The 15,091-nt window shown below is 44.9% G+C and overlaps 1 protein-coding gene across 1 annotated transcript in view; it reads right to left on the bottom strand.

The window, feature by feature from the left end:
* FNBP1L (formin binding protein 1 like) overlaps nt 1–13,550 on the bottom strand; it is a 72,442-nt gene extending 58,892 nt beyond the window's left edge. The window contains exon 1 of the mRNA XM_019501630.1: nt 13,317–13,550. Coding sequence (XP_019357175.1) covers nt 13,317–13,343 — 27 coding nt within the window. The 5' untranslated portion in view covers nt 13,344–13,550. The remainder of the gene's footprint in view (nt 1–13,316) is intronic.
* Nucleotides 13,551–15,091: the final 1,541 nt, after the last annotated feature.

Here is a 15,091-nt window from a genome sequence, read left to right as displayed (position 1 = left end):
GACCCCTGCCACAATGGCACACATTTAAAATGACCCTCCAAATAGATTCTGTGCATGGAAAATTATAACAAATATATAATTTTCTATGTACAGAATCTAATTATTGAGTTGTCTTAAATTCAAAATCACTTTGGATTTGGGCAAATACAATAATGTTCTTAACAATTTTTGTAATTTCCTAGGCTCTAAAAAAATAAAGTATACAAATTGGTGCAGCTGGGACCTTTCTATTCCCCACAGTGATATATCACTTATGCTCTAGTATAGTAAGATATAGCATCAGTAGGTTATCATCCTTTGCGGACCAGTATTAAAGGGAGATGGCACAGTGTGCCAATGGATTTCACACACATTCTCTGAAAACTGAGAATATCCTGGGTTGCATTTCAGGCCCTGGGAGCAGATTGGAATCTACTGATGAATTTACAGAGTTTAAAGACAGAAGAGACCAAATCACTTAGTCTGATCTCCAGTATATTGTAAAGTACTGAATTTCACCTAGCTACCTTTGAACTGAGCCCAACAGCTGCTTTCACAAAAGCATCCAGAAAGGTAGCCAGTCTTAACTATCTCCTGATGTCTTCAAATCCACAACTTCATGTGGCACTTTTTTAATGGTTAGCCACCCTATCTGTTAATGTTCTTATTACTCATTTTAATTTGTCTGGCCATTAGCTCTTGTACTCACTGGGTGCATCTACACAAGATTTTTTACTGTCCAGTAAACTAATCTACTGTGTAGTAAAGCTTCACCATCTATACATGCACAGCATTTACTGCTCAGTGAATCAGTCTACTGCATGGTTGGCTACTACCTGTATATACACATAGTAAAGCAAATTGCTCCTGGTCAGCCCAGGCTGCAGCGGGCAGGGGAACTGTCTCTTCCCCCAGGCAGCTGCCTGCCTCTCAGCCCCCCTGCCCCGGTCAGCAGAAGGAGGGTGGTCTTACCTGCCCTGAATGTTCCTGGCTCCTTCAGCTGGGCAGCACACAGGGCTGCAGCTGGAGTGTGTGATCTTGGCACAGGCCCTCCTAGTCCAACCCCACATGTTCTTCCTGGAAAGAAAAGGGCATTGGGAAAGTCCCACCTTCCCAGTATGCCCGTTTCCAGGAGGAGTATGCAAAGTCAGACTGGTAAAGACTGTGGAAAAGGTGTGCACTCTAGCTACAGCCACTTCCCAGCTGCCTCCACAGGAGGCACACAGGGCAGTTCTACCTGCCCACAATGGCACCCACAATGCAGCACCCCTGAAAGGGTCTCACAGCACCCCAGTTGAGAACCACTGCAGTAGACTGTATGGAAACTATTCTCCTGGACGGGTATTTATACCATTCTCAACCTTCTAGTATGAGCTACCTTTATCAAGGTAATGAAACAAACCAAGCAGACTCCAATTGAAATTCTGACTCGCATTACTGGGTGAAGTTACTAATTAACATTATTGTGCAGATGGCTCCACTAGCAAATACATACTCTTACCTATTACAGTGTAAGCCTCTTAAGATAGACTAATCAGACAAAGGCTGATTTGTCTAGCTTATCTCACAATGTTCACTTCAAGTAGATGGAGTTTCCTAAGCAGGCAGTTGCTTTCAGAAAAGGAAGCTGAAAAGACGAGAGAAATTTAGCATTTTTATTGGATTTCCTAGTGTTTGCCAGCTGAAGGCAAAATAAGCAAGACTGACCTGTAGGGTTTTATAGACTGTTGATTTTGAAAAGGAATTAAATCCTCCAAAATTTATGAGATGTGATAACATAGTCCTAACTGCTTCTTTGGAGTCATTTTACAGTCTGGTGTGGAAATAGGTACACAATTAGACTATTCACTATAGAATTCAGTCATTGCTTAGGGAAGCTTTTTGGAAAATATCCTATGCTGATTTTGAAAGTTTTAACTAGACATATATGCAAAAGATGATGGACTACACATCAAGGACTAACTGCTCAACAGACTTTTTCAACTTTGCATTAAACTACATAAGAAAGTGAACCCAACATCCTACCCCCCCACCCCAAAAGACCCTTATCCAGTTTCATAGAATCACAGAAATCATAAAAAATTAGAGTTGGAAGGGACCTCTGGAGGTCATTTAGTCCAAACCCCTGCTCAAAGCAGGACCATCCCCCTGGACAGACTCACGAGGTGGGTGGACCTCAACCTGATGTCGTTTAATACGGAGAAATGTAAAGTGCTCCATCTAGGGAGAAATAATCCACAACACACTTACAGGCTTGGCAGTACTACACTGGCTAGCACCACATCTGAGCAAGACCTGGGTATCGTGACAGACAACAAAATGAACATGAGCCACCAATGCGATGCTGTAGCTGGCAGAGCTAATCAAACACTGGCGTGCATCTACCAAGAAATCTCGAGCAAGGCTAAAGATGTCATCCTCCTTCTCTACTCAGCCTTGGTGAGACTGCAGCTAGTGTTCTGCATCCAGTTCTTGGCGCTGCACTTCAGGAAGGATGTAATGAAGCGAGAGAGTCCAAAACAGGGCCACATGCATGATTAGAGGCCTAGAGACCAGGACATACGAGGAAAAGCCAAAAGACTTGGGACCATTCAGCCTGGAGAAGAGAAGACTCAGAGAGGACTTGGTGGCAACCTATAAGTATATCAAGGGTGTACATCAGGGCCTGGGGAAGCATCTGTTCACCAAGGCCCCCTACGGGAGGACAAGAAATAATGGGCAAAAGCTGATTGAGGCTCCCTTCAGGCTAGACGCAAGGAAACACTTCTTTACAAGTAGAGTGTTGAGGGTCTGGAACAGGCTCTCCCCAGAGCTTGCACAGGCATCCACCCTAGTGATCTTCAAAAAGCATCTTGATGCCCACCCTGCTGACCCCAGCAGTCTTTCCTGCTCAAGTGCAGGGGGGCTGAACCTGATGATCTGTAAGGTCCCTTCCAGCCCCTAACAACATGAAACTATGAAGTTATATCATACCACCGAAGGCTTTGTCTAGCCATGTCTTAAAAACCTCCAAGGATGAAGATTCCACCAACTCTCTAGGTAACCTGTTCCAGTGTTTTACCTGTTCCTAATGAGAACCTTCTTCCTACTATCCAACCCAAACTTCCCTTAATGCAACTGGAGCCCATTGCTCCTCGTTCTGTTATCTGCCACCACTGAGAACAGTTTACCAAGCTGCTTATGGCTATCAGAACACCTGACAAAAAAATAACATGCTGAGGTACAGCCTGACATTCAGGAAACCCAGTGGGCCAAAAGAAATATTTTTTACTTGACAAACTTGTGGAAGTTAAAGAAATCATGCTTAGAGACTACTCCAAGAACTAGCAAACACCATTCAGATGATTTTTTTCAAAAATACTCTGTGCTGGCCTTATTCTTTGCTTCCCAAAAGAAGTGTTAGATTCTTCAATGGGAGCAAAGACTAGTTCATATGAATCCTCTGAAATAGGCATAACAGAGCAGTTCTACACCCTGGATGTCAGCACATGAGGCAGCAGCTGTAGCAGGCTACCAACAGCAATGGCTAGGCAGGCTGCACAACAGCTGCTATTTTGCACTCACTCCCGCCCCTACAATTTGGTGCCCAGATTGCCCCACCTTAGTTAATCCATTGCTTTAGAAAAAGACAAGTTAAAAAAAAATAACAGTCATTACCAAAGGTCTAATCCAGGGGTGGGCAAAATGTGGCCCGTGGGCCGGATGCAGCCCACCAAGCCATTCTATCCGGCCCGCAGGGCCCTTAAAAATGTAGAAAATTAATATTTATCTGTCCCTGGCTACCTGTCATGCAGCCCTCAATAGCTAGCCAAAACTCAGTAAGTGGCCCTGCACCCAAAATAATGGCCTGCCCCATGTCTAATCAGACCTCAGCCTAATGGTCCATCAGCCAACAGGCACACAAGGGTGTTCTGACTAGCATTGTATCAGATGTCTATTAAGTCCCCAGCCTGAATAGTCAGGTACCCCCTTTTTAAAGATGCATTGACTGGAGCAGTGATTCTCAACCAGGGTGCCGTGACCCTAGGCTGCCTTGAGATCCTTTCAAGGGTGCCATGAGGTGTCATACAATGTTAGCATTGTTAGATTTACAAACATAATTTACACAATAATAAACCCAGAGATTTCAAACAGAAATCCATTGCTGCAGTTTTTCTTCTGCAGTGAACTCAAAGAGACTGCTCTACTGTTTTTCTACAGGCAAAAAAAATCAAAAACTGAGAGCTGGCATTTTCCAAGGGTGCCCCAAGTCAAAAAAGGTTGTGAACTACTAGACTAGGGGTGCTCTATGCCTGGACCCATAGCCCATGTCATCCAGCCCCCAGGGCTCCCCACAGGTCTGGAAATTTGGTGGCAGGAGAGCGGTGACACCTTTTCATTACTACCAAATTTATAGATCCATGGGGAGCCCTAGGCCCAGCATGCAGGGCTGGACAGAGGTGGTATTGTGACCCTGGACCCAATAATGGCATGCAGAAGGCTGGGAGGGGGCAAGGCTAGGTCCCCAGAACACAATCCCAGTGCACAGGGGGCTTGAGGAGACAGCGCCAGGCCTCCAGAACCCAGTCCCACCATAATGGGGTGGGAGGGGGCACTGTCAGGCTCGTGGGGACCAATCCAGAGTGTGGGTCCTAGCAGGGGCAGTGCCAGGCTGCAGGGATCCAATCCCAGTACCCAGTCCCAGAGGAGGGTACAGTGCCAGGCCCCAAGGCCCCATCCGGGCATGTGGGGCTCAACCCAGCCTGTGGACTGGCCTCACCCCACTCATCTGGCCCATGGAGCCAAAAGGTTGAATACCACTGAACTAGAGACAGGTCTTCAGCATAAGTCTGGAACAAGGCTCAAACTCGGGCCTCCCAAGCATGATGCCTTAATTATTATACCACCGCTTCCCAGCACTTCATGAAAAGTACCACCCCAAATAAAAAAAGAAAAATTTTAAAACTCACTTATTTTCCATCGTCTCAGTTTATCCTAGTTTCTCTGTCACTCGTTGAAGTTAACAATAAGAAAAACTATCACAACGGAACAATAAAACATGTTCACTTGTTATGACAGCAAGAAGCTCTACCACAATATGCACTTTCTCCTGCTGGCTCATCAAAACAAGTTTCTTGCATTTAGTTGTCTACACGATTAAAACGTCAGAAAAGTTCCAGGAAAGTTTTTGCTAACTGATGGTAAAAAGTAGCATTCAGGGCTGCACAAGTGCCATGTAAATAAGACAATTATATCATGCTTTTCATCCAAGCAAACCTTTATACACACCTATTTGTCTACTTATTTCAACTTAGATGTGGTAACAATTAGTCACTCTCATAGTAGTACACAGACACCTACTATGACAATGTTATTCCCTTAGTCACACAGCTCTTGATCAGCCACACAACTTCCACTACTGTCACTGGCCCAGGGCAAGGTGTGTCCCTTTACAATCAGATTTCTCATCAAACTGCAAAAATGGTACAAGTTAAATGTAGGTTAAACTCCGGGCAGTGACCCTTTAAGCAAATGTGAGATTTTTCAAACGCAATTTACTCTAATGTTGTGGATCAACAGTAAAACTTTCAGGGCACAATTCTGTGCTGAAATAAAACGATACTCACATATTGCATGCACTTCAGCATTAGGTTATGTAATTAAGCACTGTAATCAAGCTTTAGCTATATCCCCCCCAAAAAAGAATATGTATATTTAGAGAACCAGCTTCTGAATTATTGGTTTTAGAAATATTTTTGTAGTTTCTCAAACAAAAGCAGAGCTCAGCCTCTACTGTAATTATTTTTAAAAAAGAATGTTGAACTAATTTTGACTCCAAATGCTCTAAAATCCTTGAGCTTACTCAGAATATCAGAAATGTATTGTGCCTTGTAAGATACAGAGTATAGTTATAGTTAAGTGATCCTAATTTAAGTCTTGAGCAAGGATTTTAGAACATGACTGGGGCTCAGATCATGGCCTCACAACTCTCAGTCATTTTGCACCAGTCCCAGTTAGAAGATAACATGCATGTACCCTGTGAAGCTATATGGATCTTTCCTACCCTAGGGCAAACCCACATCTGCAATTTTTAACTATTCTTTCAATGGTTCCCACAGGATTCCTTCTAACACTATACTTTCACTTGCTCATCACTGAATCCACAAGCCACTCTTGCATCCCATCTCACTGCTGACAATCCTCATGGCACGATTGCTCCTAAGCACTAATGCTAACAGTGCACAGAATTCATGACTCATTAAAATGAATCATGCAGAATCTCATTTGCTTCTCAGTTACAAGCACACACCAGGGGAAGGGCAGAAAGACAACTGACCTCCCAGGTTTCCTTGCACTTGATATCACTGGTTTTCCAAATTACTACAGCTAATCCCTCTACCACTCAAAGTAGGTCCTGCGCCTACTCCCGACTCACCTCAGCAGGAGCGGATCAGACAGACTGCGTGCACAGCAACCACCAGGCCCCCACACCTGCTCCACACTGCCCGCCTGTGGAGCATCCTGCCACCTGCTGGGCACGCAGAAGGGCTGGGGCAGCTCTGCTTTGGATTGCTTTTCTAGACAGCCCAGGTGGCAGCAGCAGCTGGCCCCAGCCCCACAGTACTGGCAAGGACCTGTGCGCAGCCCTGACCTGCCCTGCACCTGCTGTGGACTCACCTGCTCATGCTGAACAGCTGAAGCAGCAGCAGCACTGGTGGGGCAGAAGTGTGCTTGGCACAGGAGAACAGCAGCTTCCCACCCTCCCAGCCCCCACTGCTGTCCAGCGCTTCCTGCAGCAGCTGCACAGAGCCCACTCTGGGCTGCCCTGCAGCTCCACCGCTGTCACCACCATCTCTGGGCTGCCCAGCGGGGCAGTGGGGCCAGTGCAGACGAGCCACAGGGCAGCCCAGCATGGGCTCCGCATGGCTGCTGCAGGAAGCACCAGGCTGTGGTGAGGGAGAGGGGCTGCTTTCCCCCCACACCAAGCACACTTCTGCCCCGCCAGCACTGCTGCAGCTGTTCAGCATGAGCAGGTGAGTCTGCAGCAGGTGCAGAGCTGGGGAGGGCTTCCCGCAGGTCCCCACTGGTATGGTGGGACTGGGGCCAACAGAGGCAGCAGCTGGAAAGAGCTGCTGCTGCCTGGGCTGCTTAGAAAGGTAGTCCAGCTGTGGAGCCACTCCAGCCCCACTGTGTGCCCAGGAAGCAGCAGGACGTGTCAGGGTGGGATGGTGCCTGGACCAGGTGGGACTGAGGGACCCGCCACGAGCCAGACAAAGCCCCTCCGCAGCCCCGATCCAGCCCGCGGGCTGTGTTTTGCCCACCCCTGAGGAATGACAGGGCAACTTTACCTCTCTATTATAGTTTTTGTCAACAAATAAAACATCTTCATTTCTCAGTAATTTGTGGACTTTCACATCTGTACACAAAACTATTCAGATTCATGAACAATAGCCTGACACAATTAGAAGTCAAAGTTAGACTAAAAGTACTGTTAACAAAATTAGTCTCTGGCCTCAATCCTGAGCAAACCTGCCTCCAAATTAGTGTAGAAGTTGCTTATTGCCTTACAGGAGAGAGGCCCATATTGGCTCAGGTTTGGTAACTAATCAACTATCAGTTATATGAGTTTATTTTGCTCTCTGAACACCTCATTTGGACCTCAAGTTCTGTTAATTCATCTACTGTAGACTGACTAAAAATGAACAATCCAGTGACTTCTCTCCAACAACTCATTCCTTTTATGAGGTGAAGAGATTTTCTTTATCGTCCCATCTGCAATTATTTTCTTTAACAGCCTAAAGAAAGCGATTTAAATATGTAGAAATCCACCCACCACTTTCTTTTCTCAGATCCAATGCATTGTCGTATTTAAGAAACAGCAGCCAATGTTATATCCACATTGTACCTTTTCACTTGATTTTAAAACCTAATCCATACCTGGTTCACTCTGACTAATTACGAAAAGCTAGATGCTTCCTCTCTTCTTGAACACTGTCTTCAGTAGAAACAATGTCTCAAAAAATGATGATGAAATCTTTCTGAACTCATTGTTTTTAAAAAGTGGTTTTTAATATGTAAAGTCACTGGATGAGGTATTTAAATTAAAAACAGATGTCTCTGTTGGCATTACAAGAACTGTGGAATTTCTCAGTATTTAATAAGTCAGATAGCCAACAATAAAATGTAATAGGATTCTTCAGTATGTCAGTTGTTTCAGTTTTTAAATTGGAGAACAGAAAGTATCTAGCAAAAATCTACTTGTAACATCACCAAATCTACTTCTACCTTCATCATAAATCTGTACAAGAGAAGTACTAAAATTATTCAAAGCATTTGTTTGATATACAGACAGTGTCTTTCTAAAACTGAATAAATACAAAGAAGCAGAACATGATGGATAATAAAAGAACCCCCTCCCATCTTCATAATTCTCTCAAAAATACAATATAAGAAAAGAAGTGATCAGATGATGTAATCCAATTGGGTTGGCTGAAGGTTTAAAGCATATAGTATTTTCTAACAAAGAAAAAATAATTCGTATAAGGTACACGTAGCATTGGAGTGATGTCATAGCCATGATGGTCCAGGAATTATGCAAGAGGCAAGGATTTTCGTGGGGTGTGTAAACAAAAGCCAAATTAATCTTTAATGTATTGGAAATACACATTTCTACATTGTCATGATCATTGATCTATCCACCCCCGCTTTCCGCTATATATGCAAACTCCAGGTTCAAAGTAGCTCAGTTCTGATTTTTCTAGAATGCCTTATAGCAGCTTTAGGAGGGCATTATGTTCAAAACACCACGCATTTGCATTTTCTCAGACCTGCATTTTGCATATTGGCTTCTATTCTATCCAGGAGAACACAAAACAACAGCAGACTCTCCCTATACCTGGAGAAGGGTGTGCCCAAAAGCTTGATAAAACAATTTTTCCAACTATTTAGTTGGTCTAATAAAATATATCACATTTTAATAAAAGATATCACATTTGTCTGCTTTGTGTTCAGCAAGTATTTTCTACATCTGCGACACAAGTCTGTCAAAGACATACAAATCCACTGGCAGCTAATCAGTGCCAAGCACCAGGTAAATAGCATGCAGTTAAGCAGACCAGCAAGCAAGGAACAATAGGGTCACATACGCAGCAGCAGCACTAAGCTATTACATGTCCATTTTTAATTTTATGTTGTGTTCCCGAGGGCTCTCTCTCAACTTACACAGGTTGAAATCATCACCTGTTATTTTCTGCTGTTATTCTCCTAACTTAAAATAAGAGAACTACAAGACATGTTCCCAAATACCGTAAACCATAGACCAGTGATTCAATTAATCTAAATATTGGAATTATAGTTTTGTATATGATATAAGGAAAGAAGTGTGCCTGCCATTTCTTGGTCTCCTCCTCTTGTCATTTCCCACAGAGTCCCTTTCTATTCTCTTCTTGTCCCTTTTTGTTGTCTCTCCACTGCCCATCTACCCCCACACTTCATTTCTTTCATTGCTCCCTTAAATCTCTTTTACGCTGCTTGATTCTCTCTTCCTGCTTCCTCTCCTGACTCCCTAGTGAGAAGATAAAATTGCCTGCTCTTTGAACAGGTAATAAAATACATGCCTTAATCAAGGAGTACTTACCCAAGAGAAACAAATTAATAGCAACATTTTGAAAATGCATTCAAATCTATGCCTGATACAAAATCTCACAATTTGTTACTCTGACAACCATCAAAATATTCTGTTACTGTAGTAAACTGTTAGTAATTTTCCTGTTTATAGAATTTTCAGTAAAAGCATATTACATGCTAATGGCTGAATAACTATTTCTTTGTTATAATGTTGCTTCATAGTGGATCTCTGCAACCACGCTGGAGAGTAATTCACTAAACAGGGTATAATTTTCCTAAAAACCTACCATGCCATGATCGTATACTGACAATGTTTCAGTTGGTTAAATACAAATCAAGGGATCTTGTAAAATCTAAACAGCCTCTGCTCAACAGATACAGCTCTACTTCTACTTGCCTTATTTATTTTTTACACCCATGTTTATATTTGCCCTGATATATTTTGTATTCTCTTCAGCATCAACTAATTCGTATATATTCTTTACATCCAACATTTTAAGAGGGAAATATATGCTGCTCCCATCTGTACTCTGGACTCACTTCTAGAAAGTCTGAAGAAACGGAAGGAGCAACAATAAAAAATATATAGTTTAGGATTAAAGTAAATGCTTGATCTCTGCTTCTGAAATCACAGAATGAACTTTAAGCAACAATAGCTCAAAAACATGTTAAGCATGGAACCATTATAAATTCTCAAGTTATTGTCATCTGAATACTGTCAGATTACAGCAAGGCTTCTGACTGTACAACCATTGCTCTGTTACGCTAGGGACAGAAATTACACATAAACCAGTTTAAGTGATTAGAAACAAGTTTAAATCTGTAACAGAACAGAAATTCAGTGCATATAAACTGCTTTCAAAATGGCGGAAACTGTTTTAAAATAAACCTGGCTGCACATAATATCAACCTTAACAGATTTAGGTCAAACTGGTTTATGGAAATTCTGTCCCAGACCTCTTCCTGGTTTAAATTAACAGTCCTCCAGCATCCCAGGATGCTTCACAGTCCTGGGCTGGGCTGGGCTGGGCTGTCTGCTCTAGTGGAGCAGGGTTGGCCCCCTCTCCCCAGTTGGAGCATGATCACTGCTCCAGCTGGCTGAGCAGGGAAACCCTGCTCCAGACTGCCCCTTGCTGGTCCAACAGAAGGAGTGGGGGGCATGGCCTGATGCTGGTAACCCCTCCCGGGAGGGGTTACTTGAGCAATGAGAGCAGGCACATGGCCAGACCCCAGCCCTGGGCCCAAGGGGAAGGGAGGGGGAAATCACAGAGAAGCAGGGCTAGCAGGGACCTCCCAGAGGTGCTCTAGTGTCTAGTCCAGCCCCTGCCTGAGCCTGGGGCCAGACCCTATGGTACAAGCACTAGAATCTAAAGAGCAGAGAGTTTGCTTGCCAGGAGGCTCTGCACCGCTGGGGGGAAAAGTCAACAAGGCTTTCCTATGGCCAGTTTTCCCCTCCTTCCCCACAGAGGGGCTCAGCGCTGCACCCCTCCAGCCCTGAGCCCCAAGGCATCACTGCACAGAGCCCGCCCCCAACCCTGTGGTGGCAGGGGAAGGGGAAGAGGAGGAGGGGGAGAGCCCTACCTGCCGTAGCAGCTCTGTTACAGCCCAGCTTGGCCTGGGCACGGGGAGCCAGGAGCAATCCGGACACACAGCTCCCATGGCCCCAGCGTGAGCCACAGGGTCTGGCCAGGACTCAGGCAGGGGCTGGACTAGACACTAGGGCACCTGTGGAGGTCCCTGCCAGCCCTACTTCTCTATGATTCCCCCCCTCCCCACTTCACCTCAGGCCCAGGAGTGGGATCTGGCCATGCCCCCGCTTTTGCTGCTTGACCCTTCGGTGTCAACCAAGAATTGGTTTCTGGCCATGCTCCCCTACCACAAAAGCCTGGCAAGGGCTTCTTCTCACCTCCCCCTCCAGTCACACCCAGGCTGGGGTCCCTGCAGGCCAGGGTGGGGGTTTAATCCCCTCCCCAATCATACTCAGGCTGCCAGGGCCTGGCCACACCCTCCCTTCAGCTCAGCTTCCCTGCAGAAGGGAAGGGAAGGCTCTCTCTAGCCCCTCCACCCAGCTTCTAGCCTCAGCCACTGCAGGTGGCTGCATTACCAGACTCAGAAGCAAATGCCTCTTCACTTGCTTGTCGGGTCAATCTACACAGGTTAAACTAACCTGCAAAGATTGAATAAATTCAGGCTCAGACTTTTTTTAATGTCTGTACTTAGCCTTAGTGTCTTGTAATGTAAAGTGGGCTGAGGCCTATCTTTATATTATGTGCCACATTAAAATTGACAGACTTTCTTCACCAGGAAAAAAAATCCTTTCTAGGCAAGAAAACATTTAAATCCAACTCCCCTACTTTACAGCATCCATTTTGGGTAAGCTGCAAGGGGCAGAGGAGGATGGAGGGAGGTGCAGAGGCCACAGGGGTGGGTCAGGCAATGGGGATAGAGCTGAAGAAAGCAAGAGAGAGCAGAGGCTAGGAGAGGACAGGGGCTGCAAGAGGCAGGCAGAGGGGGACATAGCTGATGCAGATACAATTCCAACCCAGAGCCCCAGTAAGGGCTGAAGTCAGAGCCACAGCAGCTGCCTCCCCACTTTCCCTCCCCACCTTGTACTCAAGTACAAGAGGTGCTTTTTCCTATACTGAATGGGAAGGGGGGAAACCTTGTCTTGATTTGAATAAATTCTCTAATAATCTGGAACCTGTGGTTTTAAATGGAACATAGAAGGCAGTATCATGCTGGATACCGGGAAAGATATTTGGCATGATATAAATAGCCACATCACTTTCTCTTTCTGAATATAGTCAAAATAAGATCCTGAATCACTGCTACTAAATCTCGAGACAAAATATATTTCAAGAAATGGAAGCAGGGAGATTGTCCTATGGCCAGTTTACTAGACAAAATAACCTGGAGTTGCAATACCAACTCTCCCACTAACATATTATACGTAGGGCTCAAATTACAATCCGACTCTTGGGGGAGTCTGCGGCAGTGGCAGCCAGAAGCTGGAAGGAGCTGCCTCCAATGGAGCTGCTTAGAAAAGCGCAGGGTGGACTGGGAGATCTCGTTTCTTATGGGGGGCTCAACCCCCTCATATTTAGAACCCCGATTATATGGCCTTGGGGGAAAAAAGTGAAGTGACTTGTCCATCTATAAAAGAATATACTGCTCAACTGAACCATAGGGATTTTCTAAGGATCAATATATATTTGTAAACCACTTTGAAGCTGTAAAAAACTACAGACTGGGAACTCAAGGTATTTCTAAAATAAATTTCAAAAGGTTTATAAGAAGCACAAAGGTCTTTATTAGAATTTTATATGAATAAAAATCTCCTATTCTCAATTAATACCAAATAAGGTTGTTCCTCTCTTGGTTTTTAAGTTTCAAGATGATATCTTCTATTTATCAAAGGTTTCCTTTGGTCAGGAATGATTTTTTTAGCATTAAAATCTCCAGAGTGGCTACAAGTTGATCACTTGTTCAGTGTCATGTCAGGTTGCCAAATTTCATTTAAAGCTCATTCTTCCTAAGTTTTTTAAAATGTTATTTATCTAGAAACAGGAATAGGCAACCTCCATATGGAAAACTTAAACAGTCTGAGCTTCTGCTAGCTAAGAAACAGGTTTTTCTGTATTTGTTTTTGCATTATTAGAAAGCACAAAGAATAGGAAAATTAAGAATTCTTTAACAGACATGCTGAGGTTTGAGAAATGATGTTCTCATACCTCCATTTGCCAAACTGAAAGAAACATCTGGCAGAATCTGAGGCAGGAGAAGTGTCAGCTACCAGGTGCAAATATCTTTCATCTTATTCAGTTAGCAACATTTCAAAAGCTCCTTTCCCCATAACAATGGTCTTGTTATGCAAACTTCATGTTTCAGAATGATGCAGGGTCCCTTAGAACTTTGACAAGCATCTCTCATTTTCCAGGCTACTTTACCATAAGCCAACTTTCACTGTTTTGTGATTATTACAATTTGGTCCTTGGGAAGAACCACCTGATACCCTGAAGGTATAAAGAAAGAATACTGTTAACCAGGGGCAAATGGGGGGGAAGGGGAGAGGGGGATGCAGTGGCATAGATGAACCTCACTGTCAGGAGTAGCACAGGGGATTTTTTCTTCTACGTGCATAAATCAGATAAAAATCCCATCTCTGTCTCCCTGCTCTCGGTACCCCTGCCTTCCCCACCCTCCTCAACTGCAACAGTGCTTGCTGCTGCCACTGCTTCTGTCCCTGCTGAACCTGTTGGCCCTAACTGAGGGGGAGGAGAAGGGCTCCAGAATCACTACTACCAACTCCAGCTGGGAACAGCAGTAGTTACAGCTGCGGCAACAGCAGACTCATTCTTCCTCTCTGCCAGTCCCCAGCATGTTTCCTGCCATCCTGGGAGCAAGTACATGGCTGCTGCCATCCTCTGCTGAGCCCACACCAGCAGTTCTAGAGCTCCCAACTATGAAATGAATTGAAAGAGTTGTTGTGTTGGAGGGTGTTGGCATATGGCAGCCAGGCTCAGCAGGGAACACCCAGGAGGACTGGGCAGGGAGGAGAACCCCACACTCCTACTGCTGTTCTCTGCTAAGCTAAGCCTAGCTGGAACTGGGCAGGAACATGAAGAGCACATACCACTCCCTCATCATAAGCCTGGGACAGAGGCAGCAGCAGATGGGGGAGGGGACATGCAGATCATAGAATCATAGAAAGTTAGGGTTGCAAGGGACCTCAGATCATCTAGTCCAACCCCTGCTCAAGACAGGACCAGACCCAACTAGATCATCCCAGCCAAAGCTTTGTCTAGCCAGGTTTGGAAAACCTCCAAGGATGGAGCTTCCACCACCTCTGGGTGACCTGTTCAGGGGTTCTACTACCCTCCTAGTGAGGAAATTCTTCCTAATATGTAACCTAAACTTCCCTTGCTGCAACTTGAAACCATTGCTCCTTGTTCTGTCATCTGCCACCACTGAGAATAGCCTAACTCCACCCCCTTCCAAACCCTGCTTCAGGTAGCTGAAGACTGCTATTAAATGTCATCTCAGTCTCCTCTTCTCTAGACTAAATAAGCCCAGTTCCCCCAGTCTTTCCTCATAAGTAATGTCCCCCAGCACCCTCACCATTTTTGGTGCTCGCCACTGGACTCTCTCCAATTTGTTCACATCCTTTTTGTAATGGGGGTCCCAAAACTGAACACAGTACTCCAGATGTGGCCTCACCAGTGCTGAATAGAGGGGAATAATCACTTCCCTTGACCTACTGGCAACACATCTACCAATGCAGTCCAGTATACCGTTAGCCTTCTTGGCAACAGGGGCACACTGCTGGCTCATATTCAGCTTACTGGGCACTATAACCCTCAGGTCCTTTTCTGCAGAGCTGCTGCCCAGCCAGTCAGCCTGCAGCCTGTACTAGTGCATGGGATTGTTCTGCCTTAAGTGCAGGACTTTGTACTTGAGCTTGTTGAACCTCAAGAGATTTCTTTTGGCCCAATCCTCCAATTTGTTT

Source organism: Gavialis gangeticus, unplaced genomic scaffold, assembly GCF_001723915.1.
Source record: "Gavialis gangeticus isolate Ggan-Ray unplaced genomic scaffold, GavGan_comp1, whole genome shotgun sequence".
NCBI lineage: Eukaryota > Metazoa > Chordata > Crocodylia > Gavialidae > Gavialis > Gavialis gangeticus.
Note: the sequence above shows the minus strand (reverse complement) of the source record. Positions and strands in the feature narration are given on the sequence as shown.